This window comes from Ovis aries, chromosome 12, assembly GCF_016772045.2.
Source record: "Ovis aries strain OAR_USU_Benz2616 breed Rambouillet chromosome 12, ARS-UI_Ramb_v3.0, whole genome shotgun sequence".
Lineage (NCBI taxonomy): Eukaryota > Metazoa > Chordata > Mammalia > Artiodactyla > Bovidae > Ovis > Ovis aries.
The window spans coordinates 22,943,655-22,968,280 of NC_056065.1; the positions used below are offsets into that span (position 1 = coordinate 22,943,655).

The 24,626-nt window shown below is 38.5% G+C and overlaps 1 protein-coding gene across 4 annotated transcripts in view; it reads right to left on the minus strand.

Annotated features, from left to right (window-relative positions):
- RAB3GAP2 (RAB3 GTPase activating non-catalytic protein subunit 2) overlaps positions 1-24,626 on the minus strand; it is a 103,286-nt gene that overhangs the window by 77,742 nt on the left and 918 nt on the right. For 2 of the 4 annotated variants that reach the window (XM_042257088.1, XM_027976278.2), the window contains exon 2: positions 3,366-3,427. The exons of 1 other annotated variant lie outside the window; for it this stretch is intronic. In XM_042257088.1, coding sequence (XP_042113022.1) covers positions 3,366-3,427 — 62 coding nt within the window. Of the gene's footprint in view, positions 1-3,365; positions 3,428-22,413; positions 22,470-24,626 lie in introns of all 4 variants that reach the window. One more of the 4 variants, XM_060396324.1, reaches the window with a different exon arrangement.

Sequence of the window (24,626 nt, forward strand, 5' to 3'; positions counted from 1 at the left end):
GTGTGAGCAAATTCATCAAGACAAAGAGGAAAAGCCACCCTCGTTCCCAAGAGTCACTTGTGAATACTCAACTATTATCTGACTCAAGCCATGCTCCACATGTGAGTAATTTCATGTGTTTTCAGAAGGAGTAGAAGCATATTTTGGCTTTTAACTCAAACAGTTAAGATATGTCATCCCTAGATTTAGGATCGCCTTCCCAGTAAAGAGAAGACAACATACTTACATGTCAGATTGAAAGGAGGTTGGTAACACTTACACAGTCTAACTAGGCTGCCACTGACCATGTCACCAGGATCAGCTGGGACGGTGCAACATCAAAATGAAGTACTGAACAATAAACCACCCATGACCTTTATGAGTATTGGGAGGCAACCTATCACACAGAGCAGCCAAGGTGAGCTTCAAAAACCAGAAATCAGTGTGGTTTCTGATCATACACAGAATAAACTTCAAATTCACAAAGCCTTACACCAGGCCTGCCTGCTTCTCTGACCCCAGCCTGTAGTGATCTCATGGACTATAGACCAGGCTCCTCTGTCCATGGAATTCTCCAGGCAAGAATACTGGAGTGGGTTGCCATTTCCTTCTCCAGGGGATCTTCTTGGCCCAGGGATCGAACCCAGGTCTCCCACATTGCAGGTGGATTCTTTACTGTCTGAGCCACCAGGGAAGTCCCGTTTTCTCCTATGTTGGCTTATACGCCATGAGAAACTGTGAGCTTAAGGAAGGCAAAACCAAAAAGCAGGTGTATGACACACAGCCAGTGAACCCACCCCCGTAATGCTATCAGGGAAGATGTAGCAGATCTCTATAAGGAGAACTAGCCTTGCACACAAATCCCCAACTGCGTCATTAACAAGCAAAAGTCCATTCCAAATGGACCAGTAGACTCTTTAAGATGAGGGCCTCTGGGCCTCTAAATAGGTACCAAAACTCAGCACCAGCTTATTTTTCTGAAGTTTTCCTCTTTTTTATTTTTGGCCACGCCATGTGGCATATGGGATCTTAGTTCCCACATCAGGGATAGAACCCATACCCTCTGCAGCAGAAGCAAGAAGTCCTAACCACTAGACCACCAGGGAAGTCCCTGACCTCATATAAATCTACACACCGCATCACCCCCCACCCAAATATCCTACACTGGATGCTGATGAACAGACTCAGTAAAATCCTCATAGGAGCTCTGAGGGGGAAATGAAAAGGAGAAAGAACTGAAGACACTCTAGAGTCTAAGTTATGAGTAAGCAGAAACTAGTCAATCTTATTAGCAAATGCAGAGACAGTATAACTGAGTCTCCCTGTTGACACAGGACTAGAGCAGAGAGGGACAAGGTGGTGTTTGCGGAGGTGATGGGATAACTAAGTTCCTTGAGCTGCACTGCATCCTATGTAGCACGTCCCAATCCTCCTTGAGGTCCTCTGAAATGGTCCCCTGTTCTGTATCTCCCCTTGGAGCTTTGCTACAACTCTATATGACATTAACATGCTCTGCTGCTTACAACACGATGCTCTCTCATTTCTCCTCCACATCTATTCTGTCTTTCCCAACACAGGAAATGATACACCATGTATTGAGTAGCTCAAGCCAAATATCTGGAAGGATTTTTTTTTTTTTAACCACACCATGTGGCATGTGGAATCTTCGTTCCCTGACCAGGGATCGAACCAGTGGCCCCTGCAGTAGAAGAAGGGACCACCATTCTTAACCACTGGACCATGAGGGAAGTTCCTGGAAGGATTTTCAAAGACCTTTTATTATGGATAGTTTCAAAGATTGACAAAAATAAAGAAAATGGTACCTAGTATTCAGCTTTAGGGAGCAGCAACATCTTGTTATACTTTATCTACTATATACCATGCCCTAGATCAAAGAAATTAATTCTAGGTTCTTCCTTCCCCCCTCATACCTCACAGCCAATTCATAGGAATATCTTAGCATTACCTCTCAAACTCATCCTGAATCTACCAATTTCTCTTTCTCTATCTTAATGCAAGTCACCATCATTTCTCAACTAAGCCTCCTAATTGGTCTCCCTTGCTTCCACTTTTGCTCCCTACTTTGATCTATTCTAAACAGCAGCAAGATGAACAATAAAGAATCAGATCAGTGTGGTTTCCTATTGCATTTAGAATAAACTTCAAATTCATGAAGTCTTTAATCAGGCCGGTTTGCTTCTCTAACCCCCTCTTGTAGCCACCTCAGTCCTGCCAAGCCCCACTGGCCTTCTCTACCTTCCTTCTAATACCAAGCCCATCCTGCCTCAGGGCCTCTGCATGGGCTGTTGCCCTGGCCTGCGATGCTCTTCGCCAGACCTATACCTCACTGATTCCCTGCCATCTTTCAAACCTCAGCTTAAAATAACATCCTCCTAAACACCTTCCCAGGCCACCCAATCAACAGTTGTTACATCATCATTTGCATTCTCTACTACCACCATTTGATATTTTTCATGTGTCTTAAAAAAAAATTTTTTCCCCTCTCTCCCCAGCTGGGCACAGGGATGATAAAACCTATCCAATATACAGGTTCATTTCTCTTTCTTAAAAACAAAACAAAACAAAACATAACAAAACCCTGATTTTGTTCAGGTATCAACTCCTCCCCTGTGCAGCCATGGGCCTCAGGAAAAGCTGACCCTCTATCCTCCAACTTCAGGAAGTGATATGACTGACTGATGAAAATTTCATATACCTTGCTAGTGGCTAGTTCAGAAATGAGCCAAGGAGATAAAAGGCAAGGAAGAAAGCTATGAAAATCCCCAGCATTTTTCTCTCTCTGGTCAGAAATGAAAAAACAAGTTGCCCCACCATGCATGTGAGAGGAACAAGCTTTAGGATGAAGTCAACATGGTGTATGTAGAATAGAACATGAGTCTTTGATGACATAGCTGAATGGCCTCGTCAACCCATCTGGGAATACAGAGTATCTCTGACTTCCTTTTATGTGAGCTAATGAGTGTCCCTCTTATTTAAGCCAGTGCAGGTTAGATTTTCTATTATCTATAGGTGAAAATACACTGCACACAGTGGGACTCTGTTTACTTGCTCAATGCTACACTCCCAACACCTAGAATATGGTGGGCACTTAACAAATCTATGTTGAATGAATAAATTCAAGAGTCTGAAAGAATAACCAATGAAGGAGAAAGACTCCTAAAACAATTATTCTCCACTGAACCCCTGACTGAGCTATAAAAAGTCATTAAATCCTTAAAAACAGGCATCTACTTAAGTACTATTGAGTAAGCAAAAAATGTTCTTGATAACGATTTTAAAATGTTGACCTAACACTGAAATATGTCACCATCATTACAAAAGGAAACTGTCACTATCAAAAAGCATGCATATTTTTGCAGACTTACAGGTTCTTGGGGTTCTGATTCTTCCCATGCTCCCCAACCATCATCTTCCCAGTTTGATTTACCTGTTTTGAAAAAGATGAAAAGCGCTTACTACGTAAAATATAGAGCTTAAGTTATTTTAAAAACACTTCCTCTAAACATAATAGAACCAACCTCATATCAAGGAAGGAAACAATGGTAAACTATACTAGGTCAGGATATTGCTATATGTAATAATATTCAGGAAACATCTGACCCGAATTTCCACATCTATGTAAAAGTGTGCGAGTTAGCTGGATTTCAGGATATTGGACATCAAGTTTACCCATATTTAAATCAAACTGCAAAGGTGACTTTTAAAAAAAATCTTAAAATGACAAATATCTGTTACTTAATATACCAGACAAGTTAAATGTACACAGTGGCCAAAAACACACCTAAAACGTCACATAGATATCTTTCAGCTCAGTTCAGTTCAGTCGCTCAGTCATGTCCGACTCTTTGCGACCCCATGAATCGCAGCACGCCAGGCCTCCCTGTCCATCACCAACTCCCAGAGTTCACTCAGACTCATGTCCATCGAGTCAGTGATGCCATCCAGCCATCTCATCCTGGGTCGTCCCCTTCTCCTCCTGCCCCCCATCCCTCCCAGCATCAGAGTCTTTTCCAATGAGTCAACTCTTCACATGAGGTGGCCAAAGTACTGGAGTTTCAGCTTCAGCATCATTCCTTCCAAAGAACACCCAGGGCTGATATCCTTTAGAATGGACTGGTTGGATCTCCTCACAGTCCAAGGGACTCTCAAGAGTCTTCCTCAACACCACAGTTCAAAAGCATCAATTTTTCGGCGCTCAGCCTTCTTCACAGTCCAACTCTCACATCCATATATGACCACTGGAAAAACCATAGCCTTGACTAGACGGACCTTTGTTGGCTGCTTTTCAATATGCTATCTAGGTTGGTCATAACTTTTCTTCCAAGGAGTAAGAGTCTTTTCATTTCATGGCTGCACTCACCATCTACAGTGATTTTGGAGCCCCCAAAAATAGTCTGACACTGTTTCCACTGTTTCCCCATCTATTTCCCATGAAGTGATGGGACCAGATGCCATGATCTTTAAAAGTATTTTAATAAGATGTATCAAAGATTAAGAAAACAATTTTGAAATCAGATTGGTCTACTATTTACCACCTTTTCCTGACACTCTGGGATTTCTCATACATGAGAACATGGTCTTGTATTAAAATAAAGATGTCCAACCACCACTGCAATGGGGAATTGAAAATCCCAAACTGGGGGCTTCCCTGGTAGTCACTGGTTAAGAATCTGTCTTCCAACGTGGGAGATGAGGGTTTGATCCCTGGTCAAGGAACTAAGATCCCACATGCTACAGGGTAACTAAGCCCACGCACAGCAATTAGAGAAGGCCCACGTGCCTCAACAAAGACCCAGCACAGTCAAATTTTTTAAAAAATTAAATAAAAAATAAAAATCCCAAATTAATGAGTATATTTTTATATAATTATCTGTTATCTTAAACCATATCAGAAGAGAATGAATAAAACTATCATTTTAAAGGAACTATTAACATTCTGAACCAAACACCAGATACTCTATATGTATTACTTCAAATCAAATTAAAAAACAAATAAAAGTTTCCCTAAGTGTGAAAAGAGCAGATAGTTGTCTAATTATAAGTTTAGCCCCAGAATCAGACTACCTAGGTTCATCCTGGATCCAGCCCTTATCAGCTCTGTGACCCAGAACAGTTATCCCGTATTCGTAAGCTTTAGCTCTCTTACTGTAACACCATGGAAAATCACAGTACCTACAGTTAGTGCGATTGCCATCAGCATGCTAAGTCCCCAGTGCCTGACACATAATAAGTTCTTTTTTTAGTATAAATTTATTTTAATTGGAGGCTAACTACTTTACAATATTGTATTGGTTTTGCCATACATCAACATGAATCCACCATGGGTGTACACGTGTTCCCCATCCTGAACCCCCCTCCCACCTCCCTCCCCATCCCATCCCTCTGGGTCATCCCAGTGCACCAGCCCTGAGCATCCTATATCAAGCATCGAACCTGGACTGGCGATTTGTCTCACATATGATATTAAACATGTTTTAATGTCATTCTCCCAACATAATAAGTTCTTAGTGCCAGTGATCAGGATTTAGCTATTAAAATACTACAAAACATAAATAAAATATTGTATTTAAACCAATCAGCCTCAAAATTCTGGAGGAAAAAGCAGCCTAAAAGATGGGACTGAACATGTTATCTGCTGACAGGGAGGAAGGAAGCAAAAAGAACTTCACTTCTCTACAACGTTCCAAAAGCTGCTAAAATCAACTATATATTAGACGATAAAAAAAAAGTTACAGTCTAGTACTTGAAATCTCTGCTCAATTAGCTCTGTGGCAATATCCCCGTCTTTGGTACTTAAACACCAAATAGCTACTTTATAATGTACCAAGCACACTGCTAGCCATATATTAAGTCCTAACATAGTACTAATCATTTGATTAACACTGTACAATAAAAGGTTTCCATAGACACATCAATTGAACAATTTAACAACTGTTCTGTTAAATACCCTGTGCCAAATCCTGTAGTAGAAACAGAGAAAAATACAAACATATGAACTCCTTTTCTTTTTAAAGAATCTGTGATCTAGTGTAGGAGAGAGACAAGTAATCGTCATGGTGATGGCTGTAACTGACTACTAAAGACTCTGATGCTGGGAGAGATTGGGGGCAGGAGGAGAAGGGGACAGGAGGAGAAGGGGACGACCCAGGATGAGATGGCTGGATGGCATCACTGACTTGATGGACGTGAGTCTGAGTGAACTCCGGGAGATGGTGATGGACAGGGAGGCCTGGTGTGCTGCGATTCATGGGGTCGCGAAGAGTCGGACCCGACTGAGCAACTGAACTGAACTGAACTGAACTGATGGAAACTCAGACGAGGCCATAAAAGAGACGAAAAACTACAGGGAGGAGTCATCTTAAATGAAATCTTATAAAAAGTGGCTAGATGGACTTCGCTGGTGATCCAGCGGTTAGGACTTCACTTTATGACGCAGGGCTTCAGGTATGATTCCTGTTCAAGGAGCTAAGATGACAATGTGCCTTGGGGCCAAACATTTTAAACAATTCAATAAAGACTTTAAAAATGGTCCACAGATTTTTTTTTTTAAAGTGGCTAGAAACTTCAAAGGCAAAGAGGCCAAAAAAAAAAAAAAAAAAAAGCCATTCAGACAGAGGTTATTACATAACAACTAACATGTATTCAGCATTTCTATACACTTCAGTGCTTTACTGACATTAATTCACATAAGCACGACAAGGATCCCCTATTTCCCTCTTTTTTACAGAGAAAAGCAGATTGCCTAGTTTACATCACTTGCCTAAAATCCAGAGGATTAAATGGAGGGGCGGGGTTTGAATTCAGTTCTATCTGACTTCCAGAGCCCACGCTGCCTAGTATTCTCCCATACTTACTCCTATGGTCTATGAATAAGAGTAAGATTAGGAAACAGTGGGGCTTACAAGTAAGACCAAAAGCAAGATTTCATTACATTAACATGGAAATATTCCCCTGATATTGAGACTTGGAAATTTCTTTTTTGTAACTTGGAAAACTACAGTTGCTCTTTGGCAATCTAAATTTGTTAGGCAATCCCTTTAGTCTGCTAATTTTTCTACTGCATAGAAAGCAACTGTCTTCTTATGGGCTGATGGTAACTAGGCCATCCAACTGATAACGTCTTTCGTATGAGAAAGCAAAATGTGTAGTAAAGCTTATTGCTCTAAGGTCCACAACTCCATGTTAAAACTGCTATAAAAATATTTATCAAATTACCACATTCTCTGGAAAAACGTGCAGAATTTAAAGTACTTCATGAAGGTCAGCTAATCATGTATTCATTCATGCATTCAACAAACACAATACAGCATCTCTTCTGTGCTGGGCCCTGTGCTAAGTGACATACAAAAGCAAAACAAGCCTTCAAAGAGCTTAGTCTGTGCACATAACCTCTGTTGAATGCTGTTCAAAAGAAAACTATAAAAAATGAGATATTTCTCCTCCATACTGGTAAAAAAGTACCCAGCTCCATTCACAAATGACTCATTCAATCAGCAGAAGACAGCAGAAATTTTGATTATCAGCCCCTGCAGAGACCCAGTTCTCTCCATAAAGCACAATTCAAAACATTCCAGGAAGGAAAAAAAAACTCTGAGAAATACCTTCTTTTTACAAAACAGTGGCGCTCACGACGGTTTACCCGTCTCAATGTCTCTGACTGGGGAATTTCTATTAACTGGAGGGAAAGAAATATTAATCAGGCACCTCCCACTATCACAAGAATACATTTCCCCAAGGGGTCATGGTACAAAGAGGTTAAAGGAAGGTGATTGTGAAAAACAGAACTGTTACTTGGAGAGGTTAAAAATATTTTTGAAGGTTGGTTTAGAATTCTCTGTATTATTTATAATACTGTAAGAAAATGCAGTCCAAATTTTAGTCAACTTAAAAATGAGGAACATTAAAAAAAAAATCAAAGATGGAAACATCAGTAAATAAGATACTACCTTCTGACTATTGTTACTCAGTGTCAGTGATGTAAAGTTTGTAGCCTCCTGACCTACTTTAAAATTCATGTGATACTGCTTTGCAGGCTGCTATTTGACAGCTACTCTTGAAGTATCAGAATCTTAGCACCTCACCAAGGTTATTTCTTATGTCCTCAAATATGAAAGCAGGTCAAGCACAATCTTCAAAAAGTTTATATTGAAAAAATAGCTGCTGAATGTCTAATAAAGATACCATTCATATACAACATTTTATTCAGGTGGTCTTTCCTTCTGGTAACTTTTCTATGAGCAATGCTCTTCTTCAATCCATGTCATTATCAGTGTATTTTAATAGATTATTGATCAAAGTTGTGAATAACAAGAGCAATGTGTTTAACATTTGAGAACTGGGCCATTTAATGTCAATAAGGAACATTTACTACAAAACTTTAAGGTCTATAAATTTCTACATAACAGGAAGAAATGAGACATCAAACAATGATGGTCTGTTAGAATAAATAGATAAAACCTTCTATAAGCCAGGGTGATTTGAAAGTCCTAACTCTTGTATATATTAAGATGTAAGTCAGCTGAAACTCATTTGAAAAGATGTAAGTCTGATGTTAACGCATTTGAAAAGATCCTGATGCTGGGAAAGATTGAAGGCAGGAGGAGAAGGCGACGACAGAGGATGAGATGGTTAGATGTCATCACCAACTCTATGGGCATGAGTTTGAGTAAGCTCCGGGAGTTGGTGATGGACAGGGAAGCCTGGTGTGCAGCAGTCCATGGGGATGCAAAGAGTCAGACACAACTGAGCAACTGAACTAAAGTCAGTTTAACAAAATATACTATCAAGGATGGACACTCAAGACATAAACTTCTTTAGGGTGATCAGGATCCAGTGTAGAATTCCAAAAACCACACAAATCACCAAATCACCCAGTTCACCTAATGAGCCAAGTGGCATGCTTTTCAGTCAAAGGCTAGGCTATAAATTATGGGGTAACTGTATGTATTCCCCCCCCCCCCATTTATTAAATAAGTAAGTAGTAACCACCTAATCTCCAGAAAGCAATCCTTTAAATGACACTGTCATCAACCACCTGTATCCTTTATCTGGCTTAAGTTCAATTCAACAACACTGCTCAGAATATTAAGAAAATGGCATCCACATCCATTGCCTTTACAAAACTGGAGTTACAGTCTCTTCTGCAGCATGGCCTCTCTCAGTTCAGTTCAGTTCAGTTCAGTCGCTCAGTTGTGTCCGACTCTTTGCGACCCCATGAATCGCAGCACACCAGGCCTCCCTGTCCATCACCATCTCCCGGAGTTCACTCAAACTCATGTCCACGATAAGAGAGCCTTAAAATATCTTCAAAGAGATTAAAACAATGAATTAGGGATGACTGAAGTTTCAGGGTTGATCCCATCCTGAAAATGTGAGGCAGGCTGTCCACGGATGATGCTCGGAGGAATACTAGCTTCAAGGATAAACTTCAATGCCAATCTAATCTGATCTAAAATCTCCTGTTTTCCTCTGCCTGCCTCCTTGTTTCTACTCTTTCACTTCATTAGCCTCTTCACTTACTGGAGGGCAGCCTTTAGCAGCACTGTCCAAAAAAAAATGTAACACAAGCCACACATGCCCTGTTAAACTGACTAGCAGCCATATTTAAAAAGTAGAAACAGGTATAGTTAACTTTAATATGTTTTATTTAATATGTATAGCCCCACATCATTTCAATATGTAATCACTATTAAGTTGTTCATGAGATATTTCACATTGGTTCTCTAAGTCTTCAAGATCCAATACGTATTTTACACTCAGAGCACATCTCAGCTGGGACCAGACACATTCCGAGTGCTCCACCGCACAGTACAAGACAGCACAGCTCTAGAACAACTGTTAGGTGTCTGGTGTCAGGCTGCCCGGGTTTGATACCCAGCTTTACCCCTGAAGAGTCATATATCCTTAGGCAATTTAATCTCTTCCCTCTCAGCTTCCTCTTTAGCAAAATGGAGTTAATAACTGTATCCATTTTTGTTAAGAGTTAAAAGAACAGTGCTTGGCACATACACACCCTTGATGGCTGTTAAAATGATTACTCTCCAAACACAGCACCCTCCTGCTTCATTCTTACTCTGTGCATTTGCCTATTCTGTATCTGTCAACTAATTTAAGTATTCCCATTTGTCTCCACCTCTCCAAATTCACCTTCTCCTTCAGGACTTGGGTTAATTATTTACGAAGTTTTACTGCATCTATCAATGATCTTTCCCTCTTGTGAAACCATAGCATTTGATTATATTTTCCTTTCAGAATTATAAATTGCGTTGGGTCATTTGTTGCATTGTTAACTTCTCCGGTTGATCATAAAGGTACACCATGTCAATACAGCTAACCATTTAAGCCTTGGAGGACAAGAAATATACATACTGTGTGTGCTCAACTCTTACACACAAATATATGCATCTTCAAGAACACTGTAAGTACTTAAATATTTATATCCATTTAGGATATCAAGTCTTTGAAAATAACCTTCTAACCCAAAGGTTTCCCCATATATCCCTATAAAAGGAGCAGGATTTAAATTAACATATTTAAATATAGTAAGCAAATCAGATGTTGATTCTAAATATTTTACATTTCCACAGAAATACAAAAACATTTCATTTTTATCTTATATACAAAGACTTTATATTCCAAATCAAAACTATCTTTTGTAAATAAGTTTTCTATGTAAAATTATAAATATATATTGATAAATTTTGATAATTCTCTATTCCATTTTAGTCAGGAAGAATAATTAACAATCTTTAGCTTTAGTTTTGAAACAGTATTTTTGTTTTAATTCAAGTCTAAATGGCAGAATTTGACTATGTAAAAAGATCCCCTAGAAATATTGTTGAATATAGTTGGCCTAATATGGATCAATGGATCTTTGTATTTGATAGATACACATACACACATACACACACAACATATATTTCAACATTTCAAAACAACACTTGTATCATTACTTTAAAAAGATCTTGCATCAGTAAAGAAAAACCAATACATTCATTCAATTAAGCATTCACTTTAAACCTGACTTTTTGGTAGGCTAGAAAAAATAATTACAAAGAACACTGAGTTCCCAAATAAACACCATATCATTTTGAAGGCAAAAAAGAACACCCACATCATTCTCAAAATGTGTCTGTATTCTATTATGCAAATATTCTTTTTGCCAACAGTGAATAAAACAGGTTATATTCAAAACAGCTAAGAAATGGCAAATACTGCCTATTGGAGACATCTAAAATTAGATCATGAGACTGCTTCCCTAGGTTTGTTACTTTAGTGCTATGGCTCACCTGCCAGATGTTGCTCCTAAAGCAGTAATTTTACAACTATAGCACAGCAGGGCAGCATCAGCTCTAAGCCAAATATTTCAAATGTCCATGTTTCAACTGGGCTTTCCCACCTCATTTCCAGTACTGCCTACTGAAAAAAATGGCTCTTTCAAGTACATGAGATACGACTATTGAGCCTGTGTTTGAGAGCGGGGGAGCCGCAACTACTGAAGCCCTCGTGCTCTAGAGGCCGAGCTCCACAAGAGAAGCCGCTGCAATGAGGAGCCTGCGCGCTGCACCTGGAGAGTGGCCTCTGCTCACCACAGCTAGAGAGACGCCTGCACAGCAAGGAAGACCAGTGCCGCCAAAGACAAATTTTATAAAATAAAAATAAACAGTAACAATGAAAAGAAGTTTGCCACTTTAGATTACTATGTTAGTCATAACTACTATGTCATTACTACCTCATTTGCTAAAATTACCCCTCATTCATGTTATTCCACACCTTGAATTATACTTGCTCTCTATTTAAACGAAATTCCTAAGCTTATCTCCAATCAACTTATATGATATAGAAAGAAATAAACATGAACAAAATGAAGTTATAAGTATTAGTAATAAAAAGCAACAACCTCCTCATTGACAAGTAATTTGACTTTTCTATCATTTTTTAATACATATCACTGAAGAGGACTATTTTGAACTGTCTAGAAAAACTGGGAACATAAACTCTTGTTCTTATCCTTATCAGGTAAATGAATAAAACCAATGACTTTAAAACATAAAATGTAACTACAACTTCCTCTAGGGAGAATTTTTTCCCTGAAGAGATTAGATTATACTGGTATTAAAAAAACTTGATATCATCAGTCATTTATAGTCACTGAAACCTTCAAACTATGGAGAAAACATTGTAATTCAAGCACCAAAAAATAATAGATGTCTTTTAAGGTATATTTCCAATGAATGAATTATTTTACCAACAAAAGCTTAAATGAGAAATTCACCTTTTGCTTTTCACAGTTCTATTTAATTTAAAATATACATTATTCCAATTTGCTTCTGAACAGTCTGTCCTCATAAACTGAGTAATACTTTCACATTTAAAAAGAACCTGAAGCTAAAAAGGAAAATGAATTCTATAAGTGGGCAATTAATTTGACAGTATTTGCTTTCCTCAATATGAGTATGTCAAGATCGAAAACTAAATGGGAAACTGAAATCATTAAATGTTAGGAAAAAGAAAATTTAATCTCTATGATCTAAGAAAAGATCTTACTAGCACTGAAGCAAATTCATTTCCATTCTTCTAAAACAGGAAAAAGAAAATGTACTTGTATCTATAAAGAGCACCAACCTCCAGAACCTATAACTTGTAAATAATTCGTAAGCTCAACAATTTTAGTTGGCTCTTCTTCGCCAAGCCACAGAAAGCATCACATAGCAATACAAAGGAAAAAAAAAAAAAAAAAAAAGCCTAAAGAATAGAGAAGCTGCTTAATTTCCTGTGCCTCAGAATTATTCATCTTTTTCTATTTCTAAAGAAATGGAAAATGGGAATATAAATTTTATATTAGCATATTCCTCTCAGCACATAAAAATAGGTAGCAGTCTAAAATGAGGAAGCCATCCCATTTTCAACAAACAGGAGTTTCTTTCAAAACACCATGATTAAATCAGACTAGGTCTGTAAGGCCCCTTCCAGTTCCAGATTTCTAAGGACTCTTGTTATCAAATAAGTGGCCTTCTTTATCACTCAAGGAGAATGTTTTGACAGTCATTTCAAAAAAGGACAGAACTGAAAATATCTTTAAGCAGAAACAGAGTGTATCCTCTTGCTCTAATGGGCTTCCCTGGTGGCTCAGATGGTAAAAAAAAAAAAAAAATCTGCCTGCAATGCAGGAGACCCAGGTTTGATTCTGGGGTCAAGAAGATCCCCTAGAGAACTGAATGGCTATGCACTCCAGTATTCTTGCCGGAGAATTCCATGGAGAGAAGAGCAGTAACACAACTGAGCAACTAACACTTTCACTTTTCTTGCTCTAAATAAAGTTAAAAAAACACAAGTATGCTGCTTTTGCTCCAAATCTAAGAAATCTTTAGACCCATCCTAATAAAAACAATAAAAACAAACTGTAGACTTGAAGAAATTTAATATGCCCTATTCTTCTACTCATTTTATTTTTTAAAGGCAGTTACTAAGAGCAACAATATATTTTGTATATTAGATAGACTTTCTATATCCTTTATAGTTGTTTCCTACAACTTCATGTGTTACGAATTTATTATATCCAAAGCAGCATAAAATAATAAAAGATCAGGGAACGTAGGAGAAGGGGACGACAGAGGATGAGATGGTTGGATGGCATCACTGACTCAATTGACATGGGTTTGGGTAGACTCTGGTAGTTGGTGATGGACAGGGAGGCCTGGTGTGCTGCATGGGGTCGCAAAGAGTCGGACATGACTGAGCGACTGAACTGAACAGGGAACGTAAATGAGGGTGAAGGTATATAAATACTGCTCACCAAAGCTAATTTCTGCAAATTCTAAAGCCAATTCAGTATCTTCCTTACTTATTCAATTCTAATATGATTGTCCTTGTGAGAAAACTTTCCTTACAGTTAAGGTAAATTCTTCCAATACCAGCTTAATCTTGCTATTACTTGTTGCTTAAAAAAAAAAAAACACACACACACAGATAAAATCTGATAATAACATTAGCATCGCCTAAGATCCATTTTTCATTTATTGGAAGAGCAAAAATCAAAGAAACTGATAACAGAGGAAGATGACAAGTGTGGGTACAAATGAGCATTTCTGTTTACCATGGACAGGAATAAAGCTGACCAATTTCTAGACTAACTATGTGACTGTGTTCAACAACTAAAATGTGAATTTCTATTATCCAGCAATTCCAATCCCAGAAATTTACATACAGAAATAGAAACATATTAGGTAAAGCATGTACAAGGATGCTTACTGGAACATTTTCTTGTAGTAAAAATATTGGAAATAATCTAAATGTTCATTGATAGGGGAATGTTTAAAACCTGGTAGTCTTCACTGAAATAACTCTACAGACATGAGAGAAAAAAAATGCTACACTTATATACACAGGTTGAAAAAGAAATTGACATTTTTTGACACTGTCACAACAGTTGACATTAAAAATTAACCAAAAAAGTTCCAGAATGTACATTTTACAAAAATGAGGTTGTAATATAAAATGCAAAATAGAGAAATAAAACATCCCAACAGCATGTATGTTTACTGTCTAAGCAGAAAGTCTGGAAGATTCTCGCTAGGGCAGCACTATATAATGACAGAATTTTCCATAGTGATGGTGGTGTTCTGTATTTGTGCTGTCCATTAGGTAGCCACTAGGTAGGTACATTGGAGAAGGCAATGGTACCCCACTCCAGTACTCTTGCCTGGAAAATCCCATGGACAGAGGAGTCTGGTAGGCTGCAGTCCATGGGGTCGCGAAGAGTCAGACACAACTGAGCGACTTCACTTTCACTTTTTACTTTTTCTTGCCTGGAGAATCCCAGGGACGGCGGAGCCTGGTGGGCTGCCATCTATGGGGTCGCACAGAGTTGGACACGACTGAAGCGACTTAGCAGCAGGTAGGTACATGTGGCCACTGAAATGTAATTAGTATGACTGAAAAACTGGACTGTTATTTTTACTTAGTTTCTATTAATTTATACTTAAACAGCCACATGAAGTTAGTGGCTACTATACTAAAAAGCTTAAGACTAAAGTTTTGACATCTGGAAGGGGGGATATGAGTAGCTAGAAGATAGATTTTATGTCTGATTTTATACACTTAAAAAAAAATAGAGGCGATGTAATAATACGTGATTATCTCTCTTGACCTGAGAGTCTCTCTTCTGAAGAGTTTATATGTAAGGCTTAGGCTCACATGATACAAAGAACAATGATCTGTGTTCAAAGAACTGTTTTTTTCAAAGGAGTAATATGGTATGGCAGACACCTAAGAATTTCAAGAATTCTTTGTCATCAGGAAAGTTCATTTAGGGTCTCGATAGTCCCAAATGATATTAACACAGTAGTCACACAAAAACACTTACTGTCGTACAGATCCAGAACTGTCACTGTGTAGACCATTAGATTCCATCTGAAAAATACCAATCTAAGGAAGATTACCTCCCTTTTTGATAGACACTGGAATGATGCTAAAGCTGAAACTCCAGTACTTGGCCACCTCATGCAGAGCTGACTCATTGGAAAAGACTCTGATGCTGGGAGGGATTGGGGGCAGGAGGAAAAGGGGACAACAGAGGATGAGATGGCTGGATGGCATCACTGACTCGATGGACGTGAGTCTGAGTGAACTCTGGGAGTTGGTGATGGACAGGGAGGCCTGGCGTGCTGCGATTCATGGGGTCGCAAAGAGTCGGACACGACTGAACTGAACTGAACAAAGGCCACCCAACTGGTCACTCTATTTCCACTTTCACCCACCGTTCCCACTCATTCTCTTCTTTGCTAACAAAGAACTGTCTCTCAAATACTGACCTGGTTGTCCTATTTCTCAGTTCAAATTTCTTGCCCAGATTGCCACTGCCACGTTTCTCAAGTTTCAGATTCCATCACCACTGCTCCTGACTTAGTCCTGTCTTTACTTCTAAAGACCCTGATCTAGAGCTGTATGAACATCTCCCAAATGTTCCAAATCCATGTCCCAAATTCAAACCTACCTCTAACTCTGAACTACAAAACCTACCCTTTTCAGAGCCACCAAATCCATCTCTCTGCAAATCAAACCTTGAAATGCTATACTTTTGCCTTACATCAGTGGTTACCCTCTGCCTATAGCAGAGATGCCCACAGAACTGCAAATGGATTACAGATGAGCCAAGACATTGATCCTCTCGGCTCTCAGGATAGCTTGGTAGGGCCTGGGGCTGCTGAAACTTCTAGCAGGTCACTTCTCACCATGAACAGCTTTCTTTTACCTTTTACGACCTATTTCTTTATTATCATACTAATTTATCTATTTTACTGTTAACACACAACATAAAAGCTATCATAACCATTTTTACGTGCACAGTAGTGTTTACTGACATTGTTATGAAACAGAGCTTCAGAACTTTTCCATCTTGCAAATTTGAGACTGTAATACTCATTAAACAAGACTCCTTTTTTCCCTCTCCCTAGCTCCTAGTAACTACCATTCTACCTCCTGTTTGCATGGCTTTAACTGCTTTAGATAACTCATATAAATGGCATCATGCATTTATTTTTTTCAGACTGGCTACACACAGCATAATGTTCTCAAGGTCATTCATGTTGTCACATGTGATATGATTTCCTTCTTTTCAACGGCCAAATAATATTCCACTTTATACATATATATACCTCACTCCACTCAACCATCGATGGACATTTCAGTTGGTCCCACTCCTTGGCTTTTATGAACTATCCCTCTATGATTATGGGTGTGCAAGTATCTCTTCTAGATACTATTTTCAGTTCTTCTGGATATACACCCCTAAGTGAGATTGCGCAATCATACAGTAATTCTATTTTTTTTGATTTTTAAATTCGGTTTTCCATAGCAGTTGCACAATTTTACAATCCTAGAAACAGTGTACAGAGTTCCAGTTTCTCCATAGCCTTGCCAACACTTGTTATTCTGTTTTGAGTTTTTAAATAGAAGCCAAGCTAGTGAGTGTGAGGTGATGCCTTATTGTGGTTTTTATTTGCATTTCTCGTGATTCGTGATACTGAGTATCTTTCATATGCTTTCTGGTCATTTCTATAACATCTTTGGTAAAAAATCTATTCAAGTCTTTGCTCAGTTTTTACTTGTTATATTTTGCTGTTACTAGGCTGTAGAAATTAGTTATTCTGAATATAAACCCTTTATCAGATATATGATTTGTAAATATTTTCTCCCATTCTGTAGGCTGCATTTTCACTTTGTTGACTGCATCTTTCAATTCACAAGTCTTATGGTCTGATACAGCCCCATTTACCTATTTTTGCTTTTTTGCCTGTATTTTTGGTGTTATAACCAAAAACCCACTGCCAAATCCAACGTCATGAGTTTTCCCCTGATGCTTTCCTCTATGAATTTTATAGTGTTAAGTCTTACATTTAGGTCTTTAATCTTTTTTTTGTTAATTTTTGAATGTGGTATAAGATAAGTGTCCAACTTCATTCTTTTGTACTTGGATATGCAGTTTTCCCAACACCATTTGTTGAATAGACTGTCCTTTCCCCCTTGAGTGGTCTTGACACCCTTGTCAAAAATCACCTGATCATATATGCAAGGGTTTATTTCTGAGCTCTCTCTAATCCATTATTCCATTACTCTGTCTTTATGCCAGTACCACATTTTTGATTGCTATAGCTTTGTATACATTTTGAAAATAAAAAAGTAAAGTCCTCCAACTTCTTCCTCCTTCTTCAAAATTGTTTTCACTATTCAGGGCCTAGGTCTCATTTTTCATGCATGTTATAATGAAAAAGAAAAAAAAAAAAAAAACTGGGAACAACAGCTCCACAGAATGTCTTCACGCTTTCTGATTATATATACCCCAAAAGAATTTTTCAATAATATGTACCTCCTGGACAAAAATGTAATTTCTGAAATACTAAACATGGATATTTTAATATAGTATTTATATCATCCTTTTAAATTTATTCAGTGGATTCTAAATACTTTTGGGAAATAATACCCACAAATACCCATTTTAAAACTATTAGTGTCTCTAAGAATAATTTTATAAGTTCTTTTTTTTTTCACTGAATTCTTATCTTCATTCTATTTCCTCCACAGAATGCTATTTTAATGTAATACAGATATGTATCATCAGTCCAAAAGTTTCTCTGCAAAAAGAGTTAAGAATTGACAAAAAAAATTTTCTTGGGATCTAAGGCTCTAAATATTAAGTTATCTTACTTGTTTTATTACAATTATTATTAGAAGCAGATAATTGAAAAACATACATTATTACAAACTTTGAGAAATAATTATTAAACATAAATAGCAAATATTATTTGGAAATCTCTTGTTGAGATGGATGGGAGGTGGAGTTAACAGAGACTTAAACACAAATTTCTGCTTAAATGCTTTGGAAGCAACTTACTATAATATTTAAAATGTGTGAGAAGTAAGCCTTTGTGTAGTAAAGCAGAAGGTAGGGTGGGAAAGTAGGCATTTACTTAGGTGCATCTGGAAACTAATCTATTTAAAACTACCTGTTCCCTAATAACCCTGAGCAAACTTCCTTGTAATTCCTAAGTATTCTTATTTCCTTTCTACTGAATAAAATCTAAATTCCTCTGCCAATCTCTCTCTTTACCCTACCATATCCCACTTTTCCACCAGAATTTACTATCTGCATCTTTCTGAACCCCATACTGTTTCACATCCCTTGCCTGGCCATTTTCTCTCCACCTGAACCTCTGTGAAACCATTAAAACATAGTGAAAACACTTCCTTCATGAAGACTTTTCTGAGTCTACTATATAGCATGAGCCAACACTGCTTCATTCTCCAACTATCATATGCCAAATTACAGCACAGCACCTCTAACACTTCTTTTACATATTTATCTCCTTTATTGGCTCAAAGGTCCTTGAGGAGAGCGACCTATTTAATTTACATTTAGGACTACTTTGTACATAGTAGCTGCTCAATAAGTACCAGCTGAATAAAGGAATTAACTAGTCATGTGTTAGTTTTGTCATCGACAGAAATTTATCTCCTAAGACCCTCTTCCAACCTTAAACAGCTACTGAAGTGCAGTAACTAAAAATTTTCGGAAATTCTTATAAATATTCTACTTTCAGATTACTTTTCTCTCCCTACTATGATCACAAACAAATGAAAGCATTTCACTCAGCATAAAAAAATGGGTACTTTATACCATTTATAATATTCCAATTTGAGTCCATGACTTTAGGTTATCCTAAAAAGCATACTTTCTTAGTGAATGAACAAATACAAACTTTAATTGATGACTCCAAGGTAATTTCCTTATGCTTTATCTTCTATCTTTCTGATAGAAGAACAAGAAGGGAAGTAGAGGCTGCTCTACCTCATTAGAATGTTAACAGAAAATTAACTATTAGGTAGATTAATGTGCTGTGCAGTGCTTAGTTGCTCAGTTGTGCCCAACTCTTTGCAACCCCATGGACTACAGCTTGCCAGGCCCCTCTGTCCATGAGGATGCTCCAGGCCAGAATACTGGAGTGGGTTGCCATGTTCTCCTCCAGACGATCTTCCCAACCCAGGGATCAAACCCAGGTCTCCCGCATTGCAGGCAGATTCTTCACCAACTGAGCCACCAGGGAAGCCCAGGTAAATTAACAGATGCACAATATTATAACATGTAAATTATCTCCAAATAGTCTGATTCTCCCTATCTGCACATGTATTTCTTTCTCTCCTTTTTTTTTTTTTGCCTAAAAAAATGAAATGAAAGTCACTCAGTCCTGTACGACTCTGCAACCCCATGGTTTGTAGACCACCAAGTTCCTCTGTCCATGGAATTCACCCAGAATACTGGAGTGGGTGGCTGTTCCCTTCTCCAGGGGATCCTCCCAACCCAGGAATCGAATTCAGTAATTATAAATATCAGAAAACTCTGGTACAGAAATCCAATCTCCCCGGAAATTATGTCACTGTAGGCCAGGGGGGGACCTATACTATTGCCCATCTCCAAAATTTCAAAATATGAGAGCAAATTTTATGTCTAAAACAGCATCTGATTGAGTAGAACCAGTTATTAATCGCTTGCAATGAGGGAGACCTGGGTACGATCCTTGGATTGGGAAGATACCCTGGAGGAGGGCATGGCAACCCACTATAGTACTCTTGCCTGGAGAATTCCAAGGACAGAGGAGCCTGGCAGGCTACAGTCCATGGGGTTGCAAAGAGTCGGACATAACTGAGCGACTAAGAGCACAATTATTAACATTTATTAGTATTAATTTATGTAAAGACTGGGAAATAGGGTTCAAGATCTCTTTTAAAGCAACAGGCGACAGTCTCATTTTATAGTTGATGATACAAAGTAACATAAAGTCATACTGTTATTTATTCTCTGACAATTCAAACAGAGAGGTGTAGTTTTGAGTTCAGGGTTCCCAGTACTTGGTCTCACTTTGTCAACAGCAGCCATCCACATTAAAAAAAGAAACAAACAAACAAAACCATTAAACCAACAGACAAGCCTTCAAAATTATCAGCTGCCTAGGACAAATCATGACAAGTAATTCAGTTTTCTTTTTTTCTGCGGGAGGGGGGTGTTTACATACCCTCCAGAGATGAGCTGGTATAAGAAATTAAGCTATATAAGCCTGAGGCTTCCCTGGTGGTCCAGTGGTTAAGAATCCACCTTGTAAAGCAAGAAACTTAAGTTCTATCTCTGACTGGGGAACTAAGATCCCACATGTAGCAGAGCAATTGAGCCCATGTGCCCCAACTACTAAGCCTGAGTGTCACATCTAGAGAATCCATGTGTTGCAACGAAAGATCCTTCATGATGCAAAGAAGATCCATCATGCAGCAACCAACGAAATCAAATATTTTTTTAAAGATACATTCTAAAAGCAAAACTATATAAGCTAAATAAAATGATCACATGATTTCTGTTTCCCAATAATCATTTACAACAATAACAAAGTGAAGAAAAGTAAAACCAAATACCACCATAACTTCGTTTTTACAATGCAAATTTTCACCCTCACAAAAATTAAGGTTTAGATTTTCTTAAAGATGAACTCTTCACAAAGCCTGATGTTTTGTAGAAGATGGGCAGAGTGATTACTGAGATCTGTAAACCAGTCATTCCAAGAATTCCAAGTAAACTATTTACAACAGGACAAGCTATTTTTCAGACTTTGGTTTCTAAATTAAAGCACCATTTTAACTGTAAAATACAGATCTGGCAGAGGGGTTCACTGATTAAGAGGTTCTTTCTCCACTTATTTTCCACTTGAATTGCTAGTAGCCACAATAATACCAACATACATATACCAAAGAATTTTATTTAAAAGGGTAATAAATTAAATATTTAAAAACTCACAGGCATATTATAAATTAATCTGATGTCTGGGGTATGATTATATTCCCAAACGCCTGGATCAAATTCATAGCCTATGGCTACTCTTCACTGTGTGACCCTGCACAAGTATTCAATCTGTAGCTGCCTAAATTTCAACATTCATAACTGTGCCATACAACATGGTAACCACCAGCCATATCTGACTATTTAAATTTAATTAAAATTAAGTAAAATTAAAAATTCTGTTCCTCAGCAGCAACTGCCACATTTCAACGGCCAGTTCTGGCAAGAAACGACCATACTGGACAATACAGACTTGGTATAAAAATAAACAAGATGAAAGGAATGCAAGTAACAAACGAGAAAAAAGGAAACAGTGATGGCTGTTTTAGATTACGTACTCCAAAAAGGTCTCTCTGAGATGCACTGGGCGTGCAAGGATCTGCAGAGAACATCCAAGGTGGGGACAAGAGCAAGGGCAATGGTCTCAGGTACAAATGAGCTTGGTGGATTTCCCTGGAGGCTTAGACGGTAAAGAATCCACCTGCAATGAGGAAGACTTGGGTTCGATCCCTGGGTTGGGAACATCCCTGGAGGAGGGCATGGCAACCCACTGTAGTGGAGATTCTCTTGCCTGGAGAATCCCATGGACAGAGGAGCCTGGCAGGCTACAGTCCAAGGGGTCACAAAGAGTCGGACATGACTAAGTGGCTAAGCACATCACAGCTTTAACAACAAAAAAGTGTCCAGGCTACAGTCCAAGGGGTCACAAAGAGTCGGACATGACTAAGCGACTAAGCACATCACAGCTTTAACAACAAAAAAGTGTCTGAAGCATAAGAAATAAGGGGAGAAGAGTATGAGGTACAAGAAGCAGCAGGAAGTGGGGCGTTAAGTTCCTTTAAGCCATGTGAGAACTTTGGATTTTATATTAAGTTTAACTGAAATCACAGACAGTTATACAGAGCAGACTGTTACGATTAAACTGTCTTTAAAAGTTCACTTTGACAGCTTTTGGAACTAACTACAGGAAACCATTAACAAGCCTACAAATTAACAAGTCTAGAGAGGGTATGGAGAAAAGAGAACCTTCTTACACTGTTACTGGGAATATAAGTTGGTTCAGTCACTACGGAAAACAGTATGGAGGTTCCTAAAAAAAAAAAAAAAACAAAACAACTAAAAATAGACCCGACTTACGACCCACCAGCAATCCCACTCCTGAGCATATACCCAGACAAAACTGTAATTCAAAAAGCTACATGCACCCCTATGTTCACAGCAGCACTATTCGCAATAGCCAAGACATGAAACCAATCTAAATGTCCACAAGAGATGAATTGATAAGGAAAATGTGGTGTGTGTGTGTATATATACACACACAACGGACTATTACTCACCCATTAATAAGAATGAAATATGCCATTTGCAGCAACATGGATGGACCTAGAGATTATCATACTAAACAAAGTAAGTCAGAAAAAGACAAATACCATGTATCACTTACACTTGAAATCTAAAATACAACACAAATGAACGTATCTACAAAAGAAAAACAGACTTAAGGACACAGAACAGACTTGTGGTTGCCACAGGGGAGGGGGTTAGGAGCGGGAAGGATTGGGAGATTGGGATTAGCTGATACAAACTATCATACATTAAGAAAAAGACCAAAGCCAACCAGAGAAGCAGGACATCTGTTAAAAGACCAGTAGTTCCATTGAGCACGTGAGAAAAGATGGTGGCCGGGACAAGGGGATGGCAATGGGATAGAGGAAATGTGGTCTTTCCTCTGCATCCTTTATCTGCAGTCCTATGTCCACCATCATTCACAACCTGGCTCCTCGGAACAGGCAGATTAATTTTTTAACTCCTCTCCCGACCTTCCCCTGAAACTGTCCTAAGGTCCTAGTCACCTCCATCCTCCCAAAGCCAATGAATGCTTTTCCATCCTTATCTTAGCTGAGCTCTGCTGCATTCACAACTACTGACCATTCCCCCCTTTCATCGGATTCTCTCTCACTTCTGGGGCATTACTTTCATCTAGTCTTCCTCTTTCTGTTAAGTCTTCTTCCCATTCACCTCTATTTGACTTAAACTTCAGCGCTCCTCTATGGTTACATCTTCAGTCCTGCATTCATTTCACTATATTCATGCCCCTTGAGACGGACTGACACTTTTTACTGGTAACTCCTGAGTTAACACCTCGAGGCCAGGAATCCTTATTAAGTTTTAGACCTGTTCGACTGGACACTGCATACATTTGAAACTGGACAAACTAGAAGCATTTAAGATGTAAAAGATCCAAAACCAATCTCCTTCTTTCCCTTTCATTAGAAACCCTTGCCCAAGTCAAAAGCCAAAGGCAACCTCACCTCCCTCTCACTCACCAGCTACAACCCCCAGCACCAGATCTTCACTAGGTCCTGCAGATTCTTTCTTAATATCTTCCTTATCTAGCCGCTGATCTCAAGTCCTGCTGAAGCTACTTTAGTCCATGCTTGCATCACTTTTGCATGGGTTATTGAAATATCCTCAGAAAGAAGTTCCCTGCTTCCTATCTCTCCTCCATACTGCTGCCAACACACTTAACAAGTATGCAAGAACTCTGCTGATTCCATTAAGGACAAATTTTATCACATCATTTCTTTGCTTAACGTCTTCAGATGCATCTGACTCCTTTCACAAGGCTTCTCATGATCAAGCTCCTTATTACCTTTATGGCTCTTTTCCTCACACTGTCCTCTTCAGTCATTCAGCCTTTCTTAGCTAAATATCATACCATTTCAGGCCTCCCTTCCTCTACAGGTGCTATTCCCTCTCCCCTATTCATCTAAGGGCCACTTCAAAGGTAGACTTAAGTACCCCCACTTTAAAGACTGTATCTCCTAGTGCCATATGTATATATATGGTTCACACTGTACAGGAAGGGTTAACTTATTTGTCCCAGTAAACTATACTGCTCCTAGAGGACAGAGACCATCAGTATCACTTGATTGGCAGCACTATCTACCGGCACAGAGCTAATATTCATAAATAGGTGTGATCTGATACCTTCTAAATTTTAAAAACGGAGAGAAACTTATTTACTGGGCTTTTCATCACCATTCCAATATAGCACAAAGTAACAGCACTTTGGACATACGGCTTTGCAGTAAAATGGAAATAAAAAAACTGACACTCAATACATACCCCCTTTAAAAGGTAAAACGTAGGAAATTCTAAGGAATTCTGCGGCAGCTAATAAACAGACTTGGGGTTTTACACTACGTGGGCAAGTCACGCTGTTTGATGATAATAACAGACAGAA